This window comes from Molossus molossus, unplaced genomic scaffold (assembly GCF_014108415.1).
Source record: "Molossus molossus isolate mMolMol1 unplaced genomic scaffold, mMolMol1.p scaffold_m16_p_26, whole genome shotgun sequence".
In the NCBI taxonomy this organism is placed as follows: Eukaryota; Metazoa; Chordata; class Mammalia; order Chiroptera; family Molossidae; genus Molossus; species Molossus molossus.
The window spans coordinates 3,592,615-3,619,163 of record NW_023425362.1 but is presented as its reverse complement, the minus strand read 5'-3'; the positions used below and the strand labels follow the sequence as shown (position 1 = coordinate 3,619,163).

General features: G+C 37.0%; 1 protein-coding gene across 2 annotated transcripts in view; it reads right to left on the bottom strand.

Moving 5' to 3' along the window:
• SMC1B (structural maintenance of chromosomes 1B) overlaps window positions 1-26,549 on the bottom strand; it is a 73,341-nt gene that overhangs the window by 22,630 nt on the left and 24,162 nt on the right. For both annotated transcript variants that reach the window (XM_036278190.1, XM_036278191.1), the window contains exons 10-15: window positions 23,539-23,724; window positions 21,051-21,230; window positions 16,486-16,632; window positions 7,964-8,101; window positions 7,555-7,671; window positions 5,455-5,561 (exon numbers count right to left, since the gene is read on the bottom strand). In XM_036278190.1, coding sequence (XP_036134083.1) covers window positions 5,455-5,561; window positions 7,555-7,671; window positions 7,964-8,101; window positions 16,486-16,632; window positions 21,051-21,230; window positions 23,539-23,724 — 875 coding nt within the window. The remainder of the gene's footprint in view (window positions 1-5,454; window positions 5,562-7,554; window positions 7,672-7,963; window positions 8,102-16,485; window positions 16,633-21,050; window positions 21,231-23,538; window positions 23,725-26,549) is intronic.

Below are 26,549 nucleotides of genomic sequence, written 5' to 3'. Positions count from 1 at the left end.
TAAAATGTCAGTTCTTCCCAAACTAATCTATAGATTCAACACAATCATAATTCTAGCAAACTTTCTTATAGCACTTGAAAAGCTGATCCTTTTTGCACATGAAAGTGCAAAAAGCCTAGACTAGGCAAGGGCTTGACCTTCCTTGTCCACCATTGGATAAATAGACTATGAAAGAATTATAAAGAATTTTTAAAAAAGGAAATAGACCGCCCTGGCCGGTTTGGCTCAGCGGTTAGAGCGTCGGCCTGCGGTCCCAAGAGACCCGGGTTCGGTTCCCGCTAAGGGCATGTACCTCGGTTGCAGTTTGTCCCTGGCCCTGGTTGGTCGTGCGGGTGGCAGCCACTCGATGTGTCCCTTTCACATAGATGTTTCTCTCTCTCTTCATTTCCCCCCCTCCCACTCTACCTGAACAAAAAATAGAAAAATGTCCTCAGGTGAGGATTAAAAAAAAAAAAAAGGAAATAGACCAAAATGTTGATAGAGTTTATTTCTGGATAATGACTGATTTTTAAAATTATTTTCTACAAGAGGCACATATTACTTTTGTATTTAAAAAGTTATGTTTGAGCCCTGGCTGGTTTTCCTCAGCAGTTAAGAGCATCCACCTGCAACTGAAGAGTTGAGGGTTTGATTCCTGGTCAAGGACACATACCTCGGTTACATGATCAATCACTGGCTGTATGTTTCTCTCTCTTCCTCCTTCCTCCCACTCTATCTAAAAAAAATCAATGGAAAAATATCCTCAGGTGAGGATTAAAAAAAATTATGTTTGATTATTGTATCTATGAAATGACAGATGCTAGCTAAACTTTCTGCAGTAATCATTTCACAATATATGTTGGTCAAACCATTGTGATGTGCACCTTAAACTTACACAGTGATGTATTATCAATATTTCAATAAAACTGAAAACAGAAATGCCTAATACAAAATCAACAAATCAACTAGATGAGTATAATACAGTGAAGTCTAGATATTACATAATCTGCAGTCATAATGCTTTGTGTTTCCTTTTTTTTTTGCATAGCCTTAATTCCTTTTAAATATAAGTGTAGTTTTACCTGCACTTATAGGTGTAAACCTACATAAGTAGGTTTACAGTTATGAGTAGGTGAAACACACTGTATTCTTTTTTGTTGTTGTTAATCCTCACCTGAGGATAGTTTTCCACAGATTTTCAGATAAAGTGGAAGGGAGGATGGGGAGAGAGAGAGAGACAGAGAAACACTGACGTTAGAGAGGCACATAGATTGGATGCCTCCTGCTTGACCCCTACCGGACTGGGGCTCAAATATGCAACCCAGGTACATGCCCTTGACTGGGAATCAAACCTGAGACCCTTCAGTTCACAGGCCAATGCTCTAACTGCTGAGCCAAACCAGCCAGGGCAACAGTTTACCCTTGTATTATTTTTTATTATCTTATTTGTATTACAACTGTAAACCTACTTTTGCCAGCCCCTGTATAAAGTGACTATATCTTGGGAAAGGGAGAGTCCGTCGACTCTGAATACAATCTTATCCTCATCACTGTTGTGCACTTGGCAGAACACAAACAGACATATATATATATATATGGAGAGAGAGAGAGAGAACATTTTGAAGGTTGCTAGATGGGAAGGGGACCAGGGAGATAGGTGAAAATGGTAAAGGGATTAAGAAGTATAAATTGTTTGTTACAGAATAGTCATGCAAATGTAAAGTACAGAATAGGGAAAATAATAATAATATTCTAATAACTATGCATGGTATCAGATGGGTACAAGATTTATTAGGATGATCACTTAAGTTATATAATGTCTCATCACTGGGGTGTACACCCGAAACTAATATAATACTGTATGTCCATTATAATTGAAAAATTAAAAAAAAGATTTAAAAAATTTTTTTTTTTCCCTCACCCGAGGACATTTTTCCATTTTTTTTTGTTCAGGTAGAGTGGGGTGGGGAGAGAGGAACAGAGAGAGAGAGAGAAACATCAATGTGAAAGGAACACATCGAGTGGCTGCCACCCGCACAACCGACCAGGGCCGGGGACAAACTGCAACCGAGGTACGTGCCCTTAGCGGGAACCGAACCCGGGTCTCTCCGGACCGCAGGCCGAGGCTCTAACCGCTGAGCCAAACCGGCCAGGGCAAAAAAAAGATTTTTAAAATAGTCCTGGCCAGGTAGCTCCACTGGTTAGAGCATCATCTGAATAGCTAAGGTTGTGGGTTTGATTCCCAGTTAGGGCACATACAAAAATCAATGAATGAATAAGTAGAACAACAAATCGATGTTGTTCTCTCTCTCTCTCAAATCAATCAATAAAAAATAATTTTAAAAAAGGAAAAAAAAAAAAGGAAAGGTGTAAATAAATTGCTGCTGTAGGGTGTTCAGAAGACTGAGTCATATTTATTTGGATAAACCAAAAAAGACTGTGTGCAGAGAGGAGGGTGGTTGAGAGGCTGGGTAAAGAAAAGGAAAAATAGATGTAAGAATATACAAAAAATAAAATATCTCTTTCTCATCCTGTCCCTGGAGGCAACCACTCTTACAATTTCTAAACATATATGTGCATGTATATTTTCTTTCAAATTGTCATTTGTCTTCTCATTTTCTTCATGGTGCTTTTGCTATGCAAACATTTTTTTTTATTTCTATACATTTGCATTTTACCAATCTTTTCTTTTATGGCTTCCAGAGTTTATGTCATACTGAAAGACATTCCTAACATGAGATTATTTTTGAAAATTCTCTTATGATTTATTCTAGTATTTTATGCTTTTATGTTATTTACATTCAAATTTTTTATTTAGCTGGAATTAATCTGAGTCTAAAAAATGAGGAAGAGGCTCAAATATATTTTTTCTAGCTGCTAATACATGTATCCCAACATGATTTATTGAAAAGTGTATATTTTCTCCACTGATATAAAATGCCACCTTTCTCTTAAGTCAAATTTCCCTTATAAACCTAAGTGTATTGCCGGACTGTATTTGTGAGCCAGTACCTTAGGATTTTAATTAAAGTAGCTTTATACTCTGTTTAAATCTGTAAGTTCTAGTCCTTTCTCATTATCTTTTTCAGATTTTTCGTGGCTAGTTCTGAATGAACTCTAGAATCAGCTTATCTAGCTAAAAACAAATCCTGCCTATACATACACTGAGATACTAAATTATAGATTAAATTAGGGAGAACTATTTTCTTTATCCTATTGAGTCTCCTTACGAAAGGACAAGGATGCCCTTCTTTCTTATTCAAGTTTCTGTTTATGTCTCTCAGTCTCGATGAAAAGGTTTCTTTATCTATTGCTTTCACATTTAGTAAGTTGATTCTAAACACTAAATATTTTACCTTTTTTCCTCTCTAATATAATTGGGATATTTTCTTTCCAATATATTTTCTGCCTGGTAGTTTGTACATAAAAATGATATTTTAAAATTAATTTTTATATTAATTTTTAAATAAAAATTTACATTAATATTTTTATTCAACTCTATTACTGAATTCTCTATTTTTGTTTCTGTGTTCTAGGAATTTCTGGATATATACCATGTAACCTGCAAACAGTGAAAAATGTACCTCCTCTCTTTGAAATATTTATACTTCCTATTTCTTGTCGAACTCTGTTAATTAGTATCTCCAGAAGAACATCAGAGAACAGTGGTTATACTGATATGCTTCTCATTCTAACTTTACTAGAAACCTGTCTAGTGTCAGTCCATTAAAATATGATGCTGATTAATGAATGAATGAATTTTTAAATCCTCACCTGAGAACATGTTTCTATTGATTTTAGAGAGGGGGGAATGGGGAGGGAGAGAGAGAGAGAGAGAAACACACTGATATGAAAAAGAAACACTGATCCGCTACCTTCCATATACACCCCAACCAAGATCAAACCCACAATCTGGGTAGGTGCCCCTGGGGAATCGAACCTTCGATCTTTTGTAGTAATGGGACGAAGTTCCTACCAACTGAGCCACACTGGCCAGGGTGTAAAATACAATGCTGATTTATTATTTTTTAATATATATATATATATATATATATTTAATCCTCACCCGAGGACATTTTTCCATTTTCTGTTCAGGTAGAGTGGGAGGGAGAGAGAGGAACAGAGAGAGAGAGAGAAACATCGACGTGAAGGGACACATCGAGTGGCTGCCACCCGCACGACCAACCAGGGCCGGGGACAAACTGCAACCGAGGTACGTGCCCTTAGCGGGAACCGAACCCGGGTCTCTCTGTACCGCAGGCCGACGCTCTAACCGCTGAGCCAAACAGGCCAGGGCTTTTTAAATATATTTTTTAATCCTTACCCAAGGATATTTTTCTATTTATCTTCAAATAGAGTGGGAGGAAGGGAGGGAGAAGGAGAAGGTGAGAGAGAGAGAAATGTCCATGTGAGAGAGACATTGATTTGTTGCCTCCTGCATGATCCTGACCAGGACCAAGGACGAAATGCAAATGAGGTACGTGCCCTTGACTGAAATCGAACCTGAGACTCAATAGTCTGAGGGCAGACGCTCTAACCACTTAGCAAAACTAGCCAGGGCTACAATACTGATTTAGAATAAGATGTATTTCTTTATATCACAGGTATCTATTAAACTAGTCATATTTTAAGAATTTTTCATCGAAAATTGACGCTAAATTTTGTCCAGTGCTTTTTTCATCATCTATAGAGTTGACCATGTAATTTTTCTCCTTTGACTATTAACATGGCAAATTACAGCACTAATTCCTGATCTGGAGCCATTCTTTCATTTCTGGTGTAAAGTTTACTAGATAATGGTATACTGTTCTACCATTTGTTATTGCAATGTGTTTCTATTTAACCTTATTTTGTTTGGTTATTTATACGTGACACTGGCTTATAGTTTCTTATTGTATATACCTTTTTGGATTCTGGCATTTAAATTATGTTTATTTCATTAAAAGATATATTTCTCCCTCTTCCATACTATGAAATAGTTTAAATATTGGTTTTCTTAAATATTAAATGTTGAACTTTCCTGTGCCTTTAAAGTCTGCAGGGATGATTACTCTGTGGAACCATATGCCCTGGTGAATTTGGGGATGGGAATGGGTAGAAGATTTTTTACTTTATTTTCCTATGATAACTGGCCTCCTTAGATTTTTCTATCTTGGTAATATATTACTTCTTGAAAATTATCATTTTAACTATGTATATAAATATTTACAGAGAACTCAGTAAATCAGTGTCTTATTATTCTTTTGATAACCACTGTGTAACTATGTCCCCATTCTCTTATTCTGTATATTTGTGTTCTCTCTTTAAAAAATTATGAAATAAAAGAATTAGATCTCTTTATAAAAATAAATGTTTACTAGCTATTTCTTGATAAACTGAAATAAAGACTACCATAGGCATAAGTCCCTTAAATTATGAAATAACAGTTATTTATATATGTATACATTGCTTACCAACATTTTAAAATAAAAATACCTTTTTTGATCAATTTCTTGTTGCTGTTTAACATGTTTTTTCTCAAATTCGCGAATATTTTCCACACCAATTTCTTCACAGAAGTGTTGGAAAATATCATCTTCAACCTTTTAAATGATTTCAAAACAATTGGTTTAATAGTTAACTATAAAAAAGTAAATAGACAATACTTTTAAAGTTTTCCCCTCCAAGGTTTTCCTGGATTAGGCCAAAACTAATCCCAACAAGCATCATTGTACTCTGAGGAGCCAGTGCATTCTTGTTCTTGAACTCCATAAACTATACCCATCTATTTTCAAATTTCTTCCTATAAAGATTAAGAATGTGCAAAACTAGTTTTATTAAGAGTTTTGGGTTCATTAAGTGTTTATTTATTTATTTATTTATTTATTTATTATCCTCACCCGAGGATATTTTTCCATTTTTTGTACAGATAGAGTGGGAGGGAGAGAGGAAGAGAGAGAGAGAGAGAAACATCGATGTGAAGGGACACATCGAGTGGCTGCCACCCGCACGACCAACCAGGGCCGGGGACAAACTGCAACCGAAGTACGTGCCCTTAGCGGGAACCGAACCCGGGTCTCTCTGTACCGCAGGTCGACGCTCTAACCGCTGAGCCAAACCGGCCAGGGCTTCATTAAGTGTTTAAAATGGAAAACATTTCAATTACATTACCCACACCAAAATATAATGTTTTACATAAATAAAATATTCTTTATATGAGTAATACCGTAGTGTCTTAGGCAGTATAAAGCCAAAAGATTAGAGCAGGGAATTCAGACTCAAAAAGATTTAAGAAGACTGGAATGAGTCAAATCCAACAAAACATTCAACCTTAGTATTAGTAAAGCCATGCATTTATGTACAATTATAGGATAGCCCTATTTTTTTAACTGATTTTTTTTTAGAGGGAGAGAGCAAGGGATAGATAGAAACATGAATGTAAGTAAGAGAGAAACATCCGTCGGCTGCTTCTTGCTCGTCCCCTACTGAGAACTGAGCCCACAACCCAAGCATGTGCCCTGACTGGAAATTGAACCAGGACCTCTCAGTCCAAGGGACAATGCTCAATCCACTAAGCCACACTAGCCAGGTGACAGACCTATTCTTTAAAACTTTCAGATTTAGTTGAATATAAATTAAATATGAATGTGGTTGGTTGATGCAACAGTGAACTATAACTTACAAAAGTAGACAATCTAAACCCTGAAAGTTACAGCTCTATGTTAGTGTTCCATGTACTCTGTACTGGTCAGACAGCATTTTGACATGATGCTTTGTTCTGGGCATTGACAAACAACAGCACCCAGAGGATGGTTACCAGAACTGGTCTTAATCTGGAAAGGAGATAATTGAGGGGCTACACTAAAGTGTGGTTTCAAATTATGTGATAAAAAGGTAGAATAAAACTAAAAGCAATGGGTGAAAATTACTGAGTGATGCTGTGACAAACAACTTTCTAAGGATTAAAGATAAGCAACAGGCAAATGAATTAAACCTGAAAGTTCCTGTCACTTTATAAGCAGAGGCTAGATGACCAAATCTTTGTTTCCCCAGAGCCAAGCACTGTGCCTGCCAAATACAATAAATGTTCCAGAATTAATTACATAGCAAATAAGTAATCTTTTTAAAAATCCTCACTCAAGGACATGTTCATTGATTTTTAGAGAGAGAGGAGAGAGAGAAAGAGAGAAACATCGATCAGTTGCCTCCCACACATGCCCCAACTGGGAATTGAACCTGAAACCCTTTTGTGCAGGGGATGATGCTCTAATTAACTAAAGCCACCTGGCCTGGCTGAATAAGTAATCTTACAATACAATCCAAATGACAAAGTTCTTTCTTTCCTGATGTTAAGGGCAGTGGGAGAAAGAAAGAGGCTGTAACTTTTACAATGAGCAAGGAAAGGCTGGAGAGCAGAAGAGAGTAACTACACACTGGTCATTGTCTCCTGAGATGGGCAATGGCGGTTCTCAAAAGACACAAGAAAATTAACTTGGCAAACCATTAAAACTTAGTACATGCTCAAGCCCTAAATCTGCTATTTGGTCTAGAACTATGTTCTACATGCCATTTAATAATAAATATATTATTCATAACCTTATCTATCTTTTCTTGCAATTCTTCAATTCTTTGTTGCCGTTCTTTGATTCCTTCATTTAACATAGAACATTGAGAGTCAATATTTAGTAGTTCACTTTGTAGCTGAGATTGCTCCTATTTACAAAAGAGAAAACATTCTTTTTTAACATGGCCATTTTAGCTTTATACAGTGAAGCCAAAAACGTGATAGGTATCTTTTAGAACAAAAAAGGAATCCATGAGGTAAGATAAATTCAGGTACAATTGTATAATAAGATTAACAACCATGAAAATAAAGTATCTAAAAGACTATAATATAATCTCAATCATGGAGTAAAGGGTAAAAATTACATGGTGCTATATAAATGTAACTCCTAAAATTCTACGTCCTGGTTCTAATCTCCATAAAATTTTATATCTACATTACCCGGTAAAAAGCAGCAAGGTGCTTCTTTTTAATCATCTCTAGTTCACTTTGTGAATATTTGAGTCTTGTTTGAGTTCCTTGTACTAGAGTCTGTATTTGTTTCAAATCTGCTTCCTTGCGAAGCATCTTCATTAAATCCTAAAGAGGAAGAGAACTATAATGAGAACATTTTACAATAGAAAAAGCACTTTTACTTTTCAAAGTGCTCTCATAGGTCATAATTCACTGAATTTTTACATATAGCCACATCCACACTTCATCTTCGCTTCTTCTGGGCAATGAAGTACGTAAGCCATCTGGGATCATCAAGATGCTACACAGCATCCTCAAAAAATGAACACACCTTAACAGGAAACATGCATGAAAATGAAGGAATGAGGAGTGAGTTCCACTCAAAGCACATAAATGGGACCTTATGGTGCACTGTGCCTGGCTTTTTGTGCACCCTTGTGTTTCTGCTTGCCTCGTCCACTCCCTTCTCCCATCCTCCTACTCAACCAAATTAACTCCCTAGTGTATGTTCTTCTGTATTTTTACTCCAAGCCCTTACATGAACATGTATACATATCCACCTTATATGTTTTCTTCGGTCTTGTTTTGCAAATTTAGAATCATAGTGAACATGCTTTTCTGCCTCTTGCTTCTCGCATTCAATTACTCACAAAAGTCAACTGGTAAAGCTCAAAATCCGTTCTTTTAATAGCTGTATAATATTCCAGAGTGTGACTGCACCAAAATTATTTATTCCCTAAATGATGGGTATTCACTTTTCCCCCAGATTTTGGCCACCACAGTGCTGCAACAACATACTTGTATGTATGCCCCTGGGTACCAGTGTTTGTATTTCCATGCGGTAGAGTCCCCAGGGTGAGATCGGTGGGTCAAAGGCATTCACGTTTTTTAATAGCTGGTACTGACTGCTTTCCCAAAGGCTCTAACAATTCACATTTCTATAAATAATGTATGAGCTCATGTTTCTTTATATCACTAGCATATATATTTTTTCAAGTCTCACTGATAGGTATGAAGTAATCTTAATTAGTATCCCCCTGAGTACTATATCCTATATTGAGCAGTTCTTCATGTTTACTAGCCATACGGATTTTTTCTGAACTACTTAATTCTGTCCTTTGCCCAGATGTTTCTATCATAACATCTATTTTCAGGTCAATTTGTAAAAAGTTCTTTGATAGTGTAGAACCCCCAGTCTTCACCTCGAACTTTAAGAAAATATATACAATGGCTCTTTTCATTAAAAATTTTTTTTTACATTCAAGTGGTTTAATCTATCTGGAATTTATTTTTGTGTGTTATAATATGGGGCAAAAATTACTTTCTCTAGACGTATCAGTATATTTGTTAAATAACCTATCCTTGCCCCATCAAACAACTTTGTTGTTTACTGAATTGTCAACTATACGGGGTCCTACTTCTGGAATTCCTATTCCATTTCATTAATCAGCTATGCCAACATTCCATCAACTTGATTCCAGTGGCTTTTCATAGTATTCTGTACACTGGCAGGTCTACCTCAATCATTTTGTCACATATACATATTTTTACTTTTTTACTGACACTATTACAGATGTCCTCATTTTCCCTCCCTTTGTCCACTTCCACGGAGTCCCCACCCCCCTTCCCTCCAACCACCTGTTGTCCGTGCCTATGGGTTATGCATATATGTTCTTTGGTCAATCCCTTCACCTTCTTTCATCTAGTACCCACTACCTCCTGACAGCTGTTGGTCTGTTACATCTATTCATGCCTCTGTTTCTATTTTGTCAGTTTATTTTTTTTATTAGATTCCACATGTAAGTGAGATCATACAGTATTTGTGTTTCCTTGACTGGTTTATTTCACTTAGCATAATAATCTCCAGGTTCATCCAATGTTACAAAGGTATGATTTCCTTCTTTTTTTAGGGCTGTGTAGTACTTCACTGTGTAAATGTACCATGGCTTTTTTATCCACCCACTACTGATGGGCACTTGGGCTATTTCCAGATCTCGATTATTGTAAATGACAATGCTTTGAACACAGGAGTGCATATAGTCTTTCTGACTGGTGTTTCAGGATTCTTAGACTATATTCCCAGAAGTGGGATCTCTGGGTCAAAAGGAAGTTCCATTTTCAACTTAAAAAATTTTAAATAGTTCATTGATTTTTAGAGAGGGAGAGAGAAACATCTATGTGAGAGTGTAACATCAACTGGCTGCCTCCTGCTCAACCCCTATCGGGTACTGAGTCTGTAACCCAGGCATGCACCCTGACCAGGAACTGAAACAGCAACCTGTCAGTGCACAGGACGACACCCAGCCACCTGAGCCACACTGGCCAGAGCGGCAATTCCACTTTTAATTTTTTAAGGAAACTCCATACTGTTTTCCACAGTGGCTGCACCAGTCTGCATTCCCATCAGCAGTGCACTTAGGGATCCCTTTTCTCCACAGCCTCACCAGCACTTGTTTGTTGATTTATTGATGGTAGCCATCCTGGCAGGTTTGAATTTGCATCTCTCTGATGATTAGTGATGCTGAACATTTTTTCATATATGTATTAGCTATCTGTATGTACTCTTTGTCACATTTATTTGTAAGAGTTAGATCATTTTTCAAATTAAAAAACCCTTAGTAGTATTTTAACTAAAACTACATTTAAGTTGCATATAAATTGAGACTTCTAATCCAAGAATATGGTATGTCATTCCTTTCAGTTGTTTGTCCTTTAATAAGTTTTAGTTTTCTAAAAATTGTTACTGTGCCTTTATATCTGTATTTATTCCTATTGTAAGCAAAATATTTTTCCATTTTTCCATGCTTTTTGATAGTACAGAGAAAAACTATAGTTTTGTTTATAGCCCTTCCATTATCTTACTAATCTACTAGTTTAAAACAATAATCTTACTATCAGCAAAACATTTAATTTCTCTTATTTTCAAAGATTTATACAAATTATTTTGTGCCTAACTGGATTTACTATAACTTCCAAGACCATGTTAAATAATAATGTTATTAACAGCTAGTTCTGTTGTCTACTTCCTGATTTTAAGTAAAATGGTGTTAATGTTTTACCATTTAAGCAATAAGTTATGTTAATTTTGGGTATGAGCTATCTATTTTATTTAAATAATTTCCACCCATTACTCTTTTACTTAGCACTTTAATTAGGGGGAGCTACTGAATTGTATCAAACGCCTTTCTGCACAGGATCATATGGGTTTTTCTCCTGCCTCTAATTTGTTAATGTAATGGGTTACGTTGATTGATCACTTACTGTTCAAACATCTATGTATTCTTGGAATATACTCTATTCAGTCAGATATATTTTTATTTCACTAGACTGCCAAATTCTCTACTACTAATATATATATAATTTTAATCCTCACCTGAGAATACTTTTCAAAAATCCTCATTTAAAGATATGCTTTTCATTGACTCTAGAGAAAGAGGGGGAGGTAAAGAGAGAGAGGGAGGGAGAGGAGAGAGAGAAAGAAACATTGATTGGTTGCCTCTCACGAGGCTCAACCAACTGAGGCACACCAGCCCGGCATCTTTACCATTTAAAAAATATATATGTTTTTATTGATTTTCTAGAGACAGAAAACGGGAGAGAGAGCTAGAAACACTGATCAGCTGGCTCCTGCAGTAGGGGATGGAGCCCACAACCCGGGCATGTGCCCTGACTGGGGAATTGAACCGGGACCTCTCAGTCCATGGGAGGACACTCAATCCACTGAGCCACACCAGCCAGGCATCTTCACCAATTTTTTTCTTTTTTATTCTCAACAAAGGACATTTTTCCATTTCTGTTCAGATAGAGGGAGGGAGAGAGAGAGAGAGAGAGAAAGAAACATCAACATGAAAGGGACACATCGAGTGGCTGCCTCCCACACAACCCCAACGGGGCTGGGGACAAACTGCATCTGAGGTACGTGCCCTTAGCGGTAACTGAACCCAGGTCTCTCTGGACCGGCAGACGCTCTAACCGCTGAGCCAAACTGGCCAGGGCTATGTTCACCATTTTTAAGCACACAGTTCAACAGAGTTAAGTGCAATGACACTGTTGTGCAACCAATGTCCACAACTCTTTTCATCTCACAAAATGGAAACTCTCTACCTATTAACAACTCCCATTCTCCAATCACCCCAGCCCCAGGTAACCACCATTCTACTTTGCTTTTATGAATTTGATTACTCCAGACACCTCATGTAAGTGAAATCATAGTGTTTTTTTGGCTTATTTCATGTAGCATAGTGTATTCAAGGTTCATCCATTTTGTAGCATGTTAGAATTTCCTCCCTTTTTAAGACTAAAAAACATTCCATTGTATGCAGAGACTATGTTTTCTTATCCATTCATCCTCTGGGTTGCTTCTACTTTTTGGCTATTGTGAATAATGGTGTTAAGAACACGGGTGAGCCCTGGCCGGTTTGGCTCAGCGGTTAGAGCGTTGGCCTGCAGTCCGGAGAGACCCGGGTTCGGTTCCCGCTAAGGGCACGTACCTTGGTTGCAGTTTGTCCCCGGCCCTGGTTGGGTCGTGTGGGTGCAACCACTCGATGTGTCGCTTTCACGTCGATGTTTCTCTCTCTCTCTTTCCCTTTCACTCTATCTGAACAAAATATCGAAAAATGTCCTCGGGTGAGGATAAAAAAAAAAAAAAAATTAAGAACACGGGTGAACAAGTATCTCTTCCAGACTCTGCCTTCAATTCCATGGGGTATATACCCAGAAGTAGAATTGCACAATCATATGGTAATTCAGTTTTTAATTTTTTGAATATCCACCATACTGTTTTCCATAGCTGCTATACTGTTTTATGTTCCTGGAGACCTCTTTCAATGGTAGATCACTCAACTAACAGTGAGTGTGGACTGCCCTGGCCAGTTTTGCTCAGTGGTTAGAGTGTCGGCCCGTGGACCGGAGAGTCCTGGGTTCAGTTCCCGCTAAGGGCACGTACCTTGGTTGCAGTTTGTCCCCAGCCCCGGTTAAGGTGGTGTGGGTGGCAACCACTGGATGTGTCTCTCTCATGTTGATGTTTCTCTTTCTCTCTTCCTCCCTCTCTCCCTTCCGCTCTATCTAAAGATAAATGAAAAAGTGTCCTCGGGTGAGGGTTAAAAAAAATGTGGACTTATTTTTCTCACATAAAAACAGTCCAGGGTGATACAGTTCTTCAACAATCAACTTTCCGCTTCTTAGTACAATGATTTTTATCCTCATTCTACTGCCTCTGGTTTAAGATTGCTGCTGCCTCTCTAGGCCTCTTGACCAAGTCCCAGTCAGGAAGAAAAGAATGTAAAAGGGAACACCAACACTTTCCCTTATACCTACAAAACTGTCACATGGTTACTACCACCAGCTATAAGAACACTGGGAAATCAAGTTGTTTTAGTTTTTTTTTTTTCTTTACTGATTTTGAGAGTGAGAGAGGAAGGGAGAGGGAGAGAGAGAGATAGAAACATCAATGAGAAGAGAACATCGATTGGCTGCCTCCTGCATGTCCCCCCCACTGGGGATCGGGCCCACAACGTGGGCATGTGCCCTGACCAGGAACCGGCGACCTCTTAGTGCATGGGTCAATGCACAACCACTGAGTCACATTGGCTGGGCATGTTTTAGTTATTATAATACTATAACAGAGGCAAGTAAAGAAAGGAGAGGTTGTGGATCAAATACTGCTGGCCACTGCCTGACTTTTCAAATATTGCATTTTCTGGTCAATCTTGATAATTTATATTTTTCTGAAATCATCCATTTCTTCCAGACTTTCCCTTTCTTTTAAACAATATACAGGATGGGGCAAAAGTAGGCTTACAGCTGTGAGTACACAAAACACAGTTTACTCTTGTATTATTAGTTATTAATTATTGTATTATTTTCCATACCGACAACTGTAAACCTACTTTTGCCCTACCATGTAGTTATTTGCTTGTAAGATTCTCTAAAAATTATTTTAATTTTCTCACTCCTGCTCTGTATGTTTGTTTTTAACTTTTCCTTCCTTTGATAGAGTTGCAAAGGATTTATCCAGTAGATTAGTTTTTCAAATAACCAGCTTTTATATTTATTTGACTCATTTCTATTTTGAGTTTTTTTCTATCTAATTTCAGCTTAGAAAATTCCATTATAGTTTTTGTTGTTTATTTTGTGGTTGTCCTTCTAATTTGATAAAGTAACAAATTTCCTTATATTTCATCTTTCTTCTTTAATAATGATGGTATCTTCAGAATATTCTTACTTCCTCGCCTCATTACAGATAAGAGCTTTGGAACACCTTTACTTCTGTCTCCATCTCCAATTCCTAGGTTTGGCTGAGTTAGTGTTGCTTAGAGTACTTTCTCTAGTATTCTTGTCACAGGGAACATGCAGATGACAGACTCTGCACTTGCTCATCTGCAGAGTCCTGGAGGTAAATGACATCTTGGGCTACCTTTTCCCTCAGTTGCCTGTGGCTAGCACTTCAATCTCATCCAGTTTTATATCTGATACACGCTTGGCTTGTTTCATATTTTAATCTGTAAGAAAATTTCTTTAAAAGGGGGAGTATTTTAGCATTGCTTCGATAACCTAGTAGTCCAGGAATCACATCAGGATCTGTGTTGTGTGTCTTTTCTCACCAAACCTGCATGGGTCTATGTGAGTCCTTTCAACTGAGACATTAAGATGGATGATCCAATTGGAGACATTTTCTTATTTTTTGTTTAATTATTTCCTTTCTGAGTATGACATTAAAATCCAGAAGTTATAAAAAAACTAATGCATTTGGCTACATAAAGATAAAAACACATGCATGACAAAAATTCAAATGTCAAACAGATCCTGAGCAATAACAAGGAATGCACTTTTTGATACACCCCAAATCTCAACAGCATTAGGCTAAATGAATAAAAAGTACGATGCAAAAGACTACTTACTGTATGATTCCGTTTACATGAAATTCTAGAAAAGAAAAAACTATAACAATAGAAGGTAGACTGGGTTCCCAGGATCCAGCAGGCCCTGGGGAGGGGACTGACTACAAAATAAAATTTTGAGGGGTGACGGAAATGTTCTATATCATGATTGTGGTGGTGGTTACATGACTACTTACATTTGTCAAAACTTATTGACTAACACATTTAAAATTGGTAACTGCTACTGTATATAAGCTATACCCCAATGAAGCTGACAGAAAGTCAAACAGAATATATTTATAACACTTATGACTGAGGACTAATTTACTAATTGTACAAATAGTTCTTCAAGTAGATAATAAAATAACTTAATAGAAAAGTACGCACAGGATATAAATAAGCAGTTAACAGAATATTATAAAAAGCCAGTAATACATGAAGAAATGCTCACCCTCAGTTATAAGAAATGCATATTCAAAGAACTGGATTACAATTTTTACCAAGCAGATATTGCTAATATCTAGTGTTGCAATCTAGGGACACAGAAACTCTACTACACGTTTTATTTTGATGGGAATTTAGTAATATCTATCTGTATTTTAAATACAGATACCCTAGCCCCAGAAATTCCACATATAGAAATTTATCTTAACGATATATTTATACAAATAAATATATAACGACAACAACAACAACAAACATTTATATAGTGCTTATATATGCCAGGTATTGTTTAAGTATTTTATTTGGATTACCTGATTTTATCATTAAAACAATCCTAAAAGGAAGGTACTTTTAGTAGCCCCATTTTGCAGAAATGGAAACTAAGATACAAAGTGGTCGGGTAGCTTGCCCAAGGTTATACTGCCAGTAAGTGGCAGAACCAGGAGTCAAACTCAGGTAGTGTGGTGACCAAATTTATACTCTTAGGTATAATGTTATTTTCTCTCTCTAAAGAATGTTTAATAGGGCATCATTTGTTATAGCAAAAACCAAACTGATAAAATTATTGAAGATTGGTTAAATAAAGTCTATACAATAAAATACAAGGCAGGATTCATTAAAAATAAAGTGGTTTTGCCCAGCTGGTGTGGCTCAGTTGTTGAGTATCGACACAGGCACCTAGAAGTTGCTGGTTCGATTCCCAGTCAGGGCACATGCCTGAGTTTTGGCTCAATCCCCAGTAGGGGGCATGCAGGAGGCAGCCAATCAATGTTTCTCTCAATTAATGTTTCTATTCATCTCTCCCTCTCCCTCTATTCAAAATTAAATAAAAACATTAAGAAAAAATAAAGTGGTTTTCTATCTGCTAAAATAAGAACATGTCCATATTATGATATCACTGAAAAAGCTTATTGTAAACACTATAGCAAAAGAGTCTTATAAAACAAATAGGAAAAATAATACGTATACTTGCATATACAGAGACAACTTATCAAGATTATGAATTAAACTGTCTTTAGCAAATACCACTGATATGTAGTAAATAATTCTTATCTTTTACTTTATTCCATTTTACATTATTTGAATTATTTTTTAAAGTATAGGCATGGTACTTTTATTACAAAAATATAGTTTATGAAATACAATTATTTTACTTAGTATTCTACAACTTTTACAACATGGATTTACCTTTAATTCCTGCATTAGATAGGTTTTTCTGTCTCTTAAATTTTTTAACTCTTTCTCATCCCAGCATCGAGCCTTGTACTTTAAGTCACTTGAACCTCCAGAGATCACCCCAGATTTTAAAAATAATGTTCCATCAAGAGCTACAGTCTGTAAAATTAAAAAATATTTTACCTTGGAGAAATGTACATAAAAAGAGGTAAAAATAGGACATAATAAGGACATTTACAGCTGGGAATTTGTAGATGAGGAAAACCACAGAATAAAATCTCTAGCATATGAAAAGACACCAACCAATAAACCACAAATACAAAATCCTGTTTTGCTAAGGCCCAAACCAATTATAGGCAACAAATGAGAAATTAAAAAGGTTCAAATGAATTGTATATTAGTTCCAAATATATTCAATACTGAGAAGAAAAAAACAAGGATATTTGTATTTAATATAAAATAGTTTGCATTATATAATCCTGTATTTTGAAGAATTTGACACCACATATCAATGGCATATTATGAAAACCACCTTAGCAACTTTATGACACCAAAAATATCACATTCTCCAAAACAGATATGAACTGGGACCAAGAACAAAATTTAAATGGAGTCAAGGTTATAAAATAGCTTGAAGTTATAGTCCTGAGTAAGCATAAGCTTTATGGAATAAATAAAAGCAATTCTCAATGTTTTACAAATATTTCTAGTCAAAGCAGGAGACCACCTGTAGAGGACTAAAACCATGTAACATGAGCTGATTAAAAACAATAACAACAAAAAACAACAAATAGGAATCTCACTGATTCCTTCAGACATTCCCTGAGTGACTGCCATGTTTGAAACATTCTATACTGGGGACTGGAGTGACAAAAGGAGTGAAAAATAGTATTGATCCTCAGGGAGTTATGCAAGCAGGAAAAAGAGACACGTAAACACATTGTTACAATATAAAGTGAGGAGAAGACAGAAGTATATTCAGAGTAATCTGGAAGTATACACCTGGGAGGTTCTAACACCCCCGGGGGTCCACAGAAAGCTTCCCAAGGAAGTAAAAGCTTTCACCATATCTTATCAGAATTAACTTAGTTACATTTAATAGAAAACATGGTTTATTTCTCTCTCACAATTACAGAAGTAAGCATTCCAGGACCTGTATGGTAGCTCCACAGTTAACCCAGACTCTTATAATATGGTTCTACCATCGTTAGTACTTGGATTACTCAAGGGAGACAGGTTTTTTTATTTTCTGGAAGGCCTTAAGGGCTCAATTCTCTCCCAAATGTTAGCTTGGCAATGAGTTTGGTCCTCAGGTTTAAACTAACTTTCTGGAAGAACACTGGATCTCTACTGGGACCAACAGGAACGGCACGGAATCTGAACCCCTGCAGTTCCTGGTCCAGAAGGCAGTTTTGCTGACCAGGAAGCCCACTGCTAGACATACTCAGCTTACTCCTCTGACCTCCCCATGAAATGTCTAGTATGGAGGCAGCTTCCCTCTCCTGGAGCACTTTCAACTTGTGCTGTCTCTGCCTGGCCCAAACACATGTCTATGGAATCAAAGCTGAGGAACCACATATGTTCCATTCTTTCTTTGCTTTTAAATTGTCTCAATAAAACATCCTTTGCATTTACATTGTGTATCACTAGTTATATGTGTCAATCTTCTTATGTGACAATCGTCAGTCATTTTGCAGTCCAAAATGATTTCTAGAATCCCAGCTATTTTGTCTGTGTTTGAAGAAAGGAGAAAGGTAAAGGGGCCCTATTAAGAAGCCTTTCTGGCAGGTCTACTGGATGACTGTCACTTATATCCAATGGCCCCTCCTAGACTGTTACACAATTAACTTTAAGGTTCCATTAGTGAGAAAGGGAGAGGGTCTGTTTTCTTGCTACACCATATTAAAAGGGAAAAACATAAACAGATCCTCCTATATGTGTTTTATTTAGACTAACAACCGTCCAGTCTATGGGAAGAGAAAGCAAATAACTTGTTTCTCTGGTGAAGGGGAATGGATGGAATAATCACATGTATTTAAAGAGATTCCAGAGTTTTAGATTTTGTTACATAAATTTTAAAAATATTTAAAAATTGAGCTCAAAGGTTTTGTGCATCCTAAAGCACAGAGGAAATTCCTTAAGTGGCATAACAATAATAGGAAGAAGATAAAGTCTCTATAATATATGTAAGACACCAATGACAAAGCTGATTAAAATTTTGAAATAACAATAAGAACAAGATAAAGCCTAAAGGGGCAAGGCATTTTACTGTGAACAGATATAAACCATTAATATTTGTTGAATGAAAGAAGGAATAAACACAGTCTTCATGTGACTTTTTTTTTTTTTTTATCCTCACCTGAGGACATTTTTCCATTTTTTGTTCAGCTAGAGTGGGAAGGAGAAAGAGGAAGAGAGGAGAGAGAAACATCGATGTGAAAGGGACACATCGAGTGGCTTCCTCCTGCAGGGCCCAACCAGGGCCAGGGCCAGGGCCAGGGCCAAACTCTAATCGAGGTACGCGCCCTTAATGGAAACCAAACCCAGGTCTCTCTGGACTGCAGGCCGACGCTCCAACTGCTGAGCCAAACTGGCAGAGCTCATGTGACTTCTTTAAAATGACCTCACTAATCTTCAAAAATCAATTTAAAAAATATATTTTACAAATATACAAAAATAAATTTTAACACATTTAATTAGGTAGCAAAATAAAGAAGATAACTGAGTAGCTCATTTATTACACCTGCTTAAATTTAATATGTAGAAATCAATGACAGTGTTTCCTAAGACTGTGATCGCATTACCATTAAGATTATTACTAAGCCCTGGCTGGTTTGGCTCAGCAGTTGGAGCGTCGGCCTGCGGTCCCGAGAGACCCGGGTTCGGTTCCCACTAAAGGCATGTACTCGGTTGCAGTTTGTCCCTGGCCCTGGTTGGGTTGTGCGGTGGCGGCCACTCGATGTGTCCCTTTCACATCAATGTTTCTCTCTCTCTCTCCCTTCCACTTTAGCTGAACAAAAAAATGGAAAAATGTCCTCAGGTGAGGATAAAAAAAAAAAAAGATTATTACTGATAGAAGTACTAAAATATATGAGAAGTTAATCATGTTAGGCAGTACATTTAAAACGGAAAATTACTATCTTTCATAGTAACAGCCTGTTTTGTGTTAATTTACAATTCTGGACATTCCAGATCAAATTTTTTAATTGACCAGTAAATTATAAAAATGACTACCATTTTTTGAGAGTTATTTGCTAGGTATTATAATAGTATTTTTCATGTTATTACTTAAATTAACCCTTATAGCCCTGCTGGTGTGGCTCAGTGGTTGGGCAATAACCCATGTACCAAGAGTGGTTCAATTTCCAGTTAGGGCACATGCCCAGGTTGTGGGCCTGATCCCCACTGTGGGGCATGCAGGAGGCAGCCAATTGATGCTCTCTCTCATTGATGTTCCTTTTTTGTTTTTTGGTACATGCCCCTAGTGGGAACCGAACCCAAGACTCTCTGGTCTGCAGGTTGACGCTCCAACTGCCTAGCCAAATTGGCCAGGGCTCATCGATGTTTCTCTCTCTCTCTCCCTCTCCCTTTCTCTCTAAAATCAATAAAGAAAAAAAAAATTAACCCTTATAACGCTATGAAATAGATACTATTGTTTCCCCAATTTTAGAAAAGATAACTAAAATTAGAGGTTTAGAAACCTGCCTAAAGTCACATAATTAATTACTAAGTAGCATCACTGGTTTTGCTTCATGACTTTTGCCCTTAGGCACTATATAAACTGAAGAGATATAGATTTTTATAAAACTATATCAGATAATCTGAGAAATGAAACACTGCTTAACTAAATACAAACTCTATTCAACTGAGACTAAAACAATATTATTATTATTATTTTGTTAATCCTCATTCCAGTATAGTTTCCCACTGATTTCCAGAGAGAGTGGAAGAGAGGAGCGAGGGAGGGAGGTGAGAGAGCGAGAGAGCGAGAGAGAGAGACAGAGACATCAATGTGGGAGACACATCCATTGGTTCTCCCCTGCACAAATCCAACCCAGGTATGTGCCCTTGACCAGAACTGAACCCATGACCCTTCGGTCTGTGAGCCAGTGCTCTAACTGCTGAGTCAAACCAGCCAGGGCAACAATATTTGTTTTAAAACCAAAATTGTTTCCTTGAGGGATTAATATTCAGTAACCTCATTTTCAATTGTGCCATTTCTATAACTTCAAATGTGTTAAAACCATGAAAGTGTAAAAGGAGAGGTTGTATTTACATTAAGCTATGGAAGAATTAACTCAGAATGTATAATAAGCACCTAAAATTTTTCCTAATACACATATACACTACATAGTTAAATGCAGGAAAAATGAGATTCAGCAAGAATATTTATTGCATATAAGTAAAAAAATAAGTTCATGACTCTGAACATTATAAACCACTGAAGCCATAACCACCTCAGGTTCTATGACAGTGCTCCTTATTAAAAGTCATATGAAAGCATAACATGTGTGTGTGACGTGTCAGTCTCATACGTGCTGCTTCAGATTGCCCAGAAGGACGTCGAAGCGTCTCACCTTCCGTCTCTCGGGCCCGTCGAACGCGATGCGCCTTGCTTCCCCCACAGTCTCGCAGACGAGGCCATTTCCACACACAAACTGAATTACTTTCTTCAGCTGAGGAAACTGAGTCTTTATGACATCAATCACCATTTTACAGCCTTTAATCTCCCGTAACCTTTCATTAATTGGCTTGATCTAAAAGGTTAAAAAAATATTAGATACACTAAAATAAAAAATTAAATACTTAGTACATTCTTTCTCAAAAAACATATAAGCATGACAGCAGGAGATTAATAGTATACACTTATATACCATAAAAGCTTGACAAGAACCTGGTGAACTATATCCCACCACTGGCTAATATACTAGTTTTTAAAAATATACTTCATCAAAATCCAGAAGATAAAATTTCTAGATGCAACTCCGTCACTAAATAGCTGGGACAAAGCAATGCATGATAAGTGTTCCAAGCTCTCAAAATTATAAAAGCTGGTGAAACACCTCTTTACGTGTGTGTCAAAAGAGTGGCACAGCACCGGGGAACTCAACAAATCATTTTAGGTTTAAATGATCAGGAAAGCCATCAGACCTTCTTTGACATGACTTTTAAGTTGGGTCTATAAATAGACCGAAAAAAGTATTTGTAATGTATTACTGAAAAACAGAAAGTATGATCTCATTTTTTAAACAAAACAAAGAAAAACCCTATATAAAACCAAAATGTGTGTAGACACATACACCTGGGAATATATATTTATATAAATTTTTATGTATGGAAGCAATCTACAGTAGTTACAACTAAAGAATTGGGCATTGAGAAGGGGTAGGAATATTTCCGTTATATTTTATAACCTTTAGTATTAGATTTTTTTAAAAATGAAAGGTGCCTTGAAAAAAATCTTAAGCATGAAGTAAGTAAAACAGGATTTTAACAGGCAGATAGATGAATTAGGTCAAGTAGTTTTAGTGGACACAAGGTATAAGCAAAAGTGTAGAGGTACAAAAGACAAGTACCCAGTTAGCATTTGCTGAGCCTCTCCTGTGCCAGGCACTGTACTAGTTGCTCTCCATGTAATGGTTCTTTCTGATAATCTAATAAAGCAAGGACTACTTCCTCCATTTCACAGATGAAGAAAGTGAAGCTCAGAAAAATTAAGAGCAAGTTAGTGAGAACTAATTAAAAGCAGGGCTGAACCCAGCCTGTGTGGCTCAGTGGATGAGTGTCCTACCATACACTAAGAGGTCACCACTTTGATGCTGTCAGGGCACATGCCTGGGTTTTGAGCTCAATCCCCAGTTCGGGGGGTACAGAAGGCAGCTGATTGATGGTTCTCTCTCACATTGATGTTTCTATCTTTTTCCTTCTCCCTTCCTATCTCTCTGAAAAAATCAATAAAAATATATTTTAAAAATAATAAAAAAATAAAAGCAGGGCTGAGATTCATAATCCATTCTCAGGTCAGTTCAAATCTAAGGCAAGTACTCTTGACCACTATGCACACTGCCTTCAGTTCAGGATCTGGAAAGATGGTCCAGTGGAACATTTTCTTTAGTAGCCAAGAAAAAAAATCAATCTTTGAAGGACATCAATCTTTTTTTAAAAAATGTATTCATTTGAGATAGAGGAAGAGAGAGAGAAACAAAGATTATGTTGTTTGGTTGCTTCTTGTATGTGCTTTGAGTGGAGATTGAATCTGCAAACTTTGCATAATGGGATGATACTCTAACCAACTGAGCTACCAAGCCAGGGCAAGGATATCAGTCTTGATAATGACAGAGTTCCTGCCTCAGGAATTTAGACTCTGATACTCCAAGGCCTCTCAATACATATCCCAAGGCTCAAAATTAGCCTGCTCCACCAAGACTGGTGTGTATTCATTTACTGGATCATATATTCACAACTGAGACTCTGGGTTGGCATTTCACCAACAGACCGTAAGTCTTATCCATTTCCTACACTCTGCTACTGAATAAAAATATTGCTGTCTGGAAGGCTAGAACATGTCCTCAAAATCATCAAGGTAGAATTATGGCAAAATTAGATATGGAAGAAATTATATGAAGTTAAAAAAAGACAGCACCCACCTGATATTATTCTTGGCCTGCCAATATCTTAACACCGGCCATCTGAATGACTGACTGGCATCCAAGCTGTGATTTTTCAATAACTACCACAGTTTCAGGCAACAAAGACATACTTTAAAAGACAGATATCAGCCCTGGCTAGTTTGGCTCAGCCGTAAGAGCGTTGACCCACAGACCAAAGAGTCGTGGGTTTGATTCCGGTCAAGGGCACATACTTCGGTTGCAGTTTGGTCCCTGGCCCTAGTCAGGGTTGTGTGGGAAGCAACCAGTCCATGTGTCTCCCTCACATTGATGTTTCTCTCTCTCTCTCTCTCAACTTCCCACTCTGAAGATAAATGGAAAAATGACCTCAGGTGGGGATTAAAAAGAATAAATAAATGACAGATTTAATCACTACTAAAAATTATAAATTTCTTACATCAAGGTAATCTAGAGCAAGGAACGTCTCAGGTTCGGCTCTTTCCTCCTTCAGAAATCGAATACAATCTCTTGCTACTTTTTCAGAGGTTACAACAATGGCGACCATGTACCGGCCAAAAAGCTTAGTCACAGCCAGCTGGTACTTCTTATGAATAGGATGACACAGGTCAAGTAGTCTTCCAAACTTAGCAGTTTTCAAAACAGGAGAGAACAATAAATACATTCATGAGGAACATATAATTCATTGTTTTCTAATGTAACAAAGCAGCATAAACCAAAAATTAATTTTATAAAATTATAAACATCAGAATTTAACAGTCTTATTCAAATGGACCTACGTTTTATTATAAAATATCCATTTAGGTACGTCACATTTCATTTAAGAAGAGAATAATGAGGAGGGACTAGCCTTACCAAGGTATTAAGATATTTTTACAAAGCTACAGTAATTAAATAGTATTCATCCATTCTTTTATTCACTAAATAAGAACTGATGAGGATCCTCACTTCACCACCACAGGCAGGTACTGAGCTAGACACTGGGTAAACATTACTGAACAAAACAGATACTTTCTGACCTCACAGAGCTGTCAGTCTAGTAGGGAAGAAAGATATGAATAATCAGTAACTACACAATTGTACAAAATAGAATTGTAATAGACACTGTGATAAAGCACAGAGCACTCAGTGTATAATAGGGACTAGGCTGACCTGAGACCAGGGAAGGCTTTCCACAAATAAGTGCTATTTGAGAGCTGAAGAATGGTCAAGAATTTATTAGACTGAGATTCAACAAGTTTTCTTAAAAATGTTAGAATGTCAACCATGTTGTATCAATGCTCAATTTTGTGTCCTAGATTATTTTTCCATTTGCTTGGTTTTACCTCAGCAATACCAATTTCTTTATAATAGATCGTGACTGTTACTATTTATTACCCTGCTCTTTGTTCTTGTTCTTCTCCTTTCACCTGTAATTACAGTGCCCCCATCTCCTTATCTGTGGTGTCACTTTCTACAGTTTCAGTTACAGTGGTCAACCATGGACTAAAAATATTAAATGGAAAATTCCATAAATAAACAATTCAGTAAACAAGTCATAAGTTTTAAATGTCACACTGAGTAGTGTGATTAACTCTTATGTCATCCCGTGTGGGACATGAATCATCCCTTTGTCCAGTGTATCCACACTGTATATGCCGCCTTGGTTATCAGTTCAACTGTGGCAGATCACAGTGTTTGTGTTCAAGTGACCCTTATTCTACTTCATCACGGCCCCACAGCACAAGAGTAGTGATGCTGCAATCCAAATATGCCAAAGAGAAGCTGAACAGTGCTTCCTTTAATTGAAAAGGTAAAAGGTCAAGACTTAGTAAGGGAAGAAAGTTGAAGTTGCTAAGATCCGCAATGAGAACAATCTTCTATAGGTAAAATTGTGAAGGAGGAAAAAGAAATTCATGCTAGTTTGGCTGTCACATCTCATGCTACAAATGTAACAACCACAGTGTGTGGTAAGTACCAGTAAAGAAGGAAAAGGCATTAAATTTGGGGTGAAACACATGAACTTACCCTCCCCCACACACACACCCTGGAATGGAACCCTTATGGATCTGGGAACTGCTGCAACTTGCGCTTTACTTCTAGGTCTGTACTTGACTTCTAGCTGTGTAACCCACTCCTTGCTACTTGCAATTTATTTTTTAGGTCAGTGTTTGTTCTTGATTTGTGTCCTTAGCTCTACATTTTACTTTTCTTTTATTGTTTTAGCTCATATTTGAATCTAGTTCAAGCTCTTAATAAATTATCCATGACACAAAACACTTATGGGGGATTTTGTTCTGTAACCTTCTTCCAGACTAGGCAGGCTTTTTGACTTTTAAAGTCATTCTTTCTCTTTACTTTTATATGTACCATGGCTGCCACATCTGCTCTTTTCACCATGCTTATATTTAATGTGGTGATTCTGTTTAGACCTCTTATTTGCTATATTGGATACTTTTTTTTTTTTTTTTTTATTGCTTCACCTAGAACTGAGATGGTTATTTCTTCTGAGCAACAGCTGATGGACTAAGTATTTCCTGATAAATTTCTCACCACCTAAGAGGTTGGAGGGCAGAGGCAAGTGAGAGCTAAGGCTGTACATATGCTTTGTTTGAATATATCAATTTTGCTCTTTCTTCTCAGTTTTAATCAATACTCCATACTAAAGTTCCTCTATCTTGGGGGAGGAGGACAAATACCATCTGTGGGGAGGGCTTTGTATTGGCTTCTCAATTTAGCGAGGAGTCCTAGAGACTTCTTCCTGTTTATCCTTCCATCTGAAATTCACATTTTTACCTATTCATGTTCTCTGATTCATTAGTTTTAATCAAAATGCAACTAATACATATGAATTCTTGCTAGATTAAGGGATACTAGGTGAAATTTCTTAGCAATTAACAAATTTATCAGTTTTCCTTCTGCAGAGTTAAAATATGCTCATAAATGCTTTAAATGGCTGGCATCAATAAATCCACAAATGACAAGTGTTGGGGAAGATGTAGAGGAAGGGAACCCTTGTGCACTGTTAATGGGAATGCAACTGATGCAGCCACTGTGAGTATGGAGTTTCCTTCAAAAGTTAAAAAGGAACTGCCTCATGACCAGTGATTCCACTATGGGAACATATCCAAAGAAACTCTAAACAATGGTTCAAAAGAATGTACATACCCCTTTGTTCACTACAGAGTTATTTACAATAACCAAGATTTGGAAGCAGCCCAATTGCCCATTAGTAGATGAGTGGATAAAAAAACCTCTGGGACATTTACACAATGGAATACTACTCAACCATAAAAAAGGAAATCTTACCTTTCACGACAGTATGGATGGACCTACAGCAGTGATTTTCAACCTGTTCCATCTCATGGCACACATAAACTGATTATTAAAATTCTGTGGCATACCAAAAATTTTTTTTTGCTGATCTGACAAAAAAATAGGTATAACTTTGATTCATTTATATTGGACGGC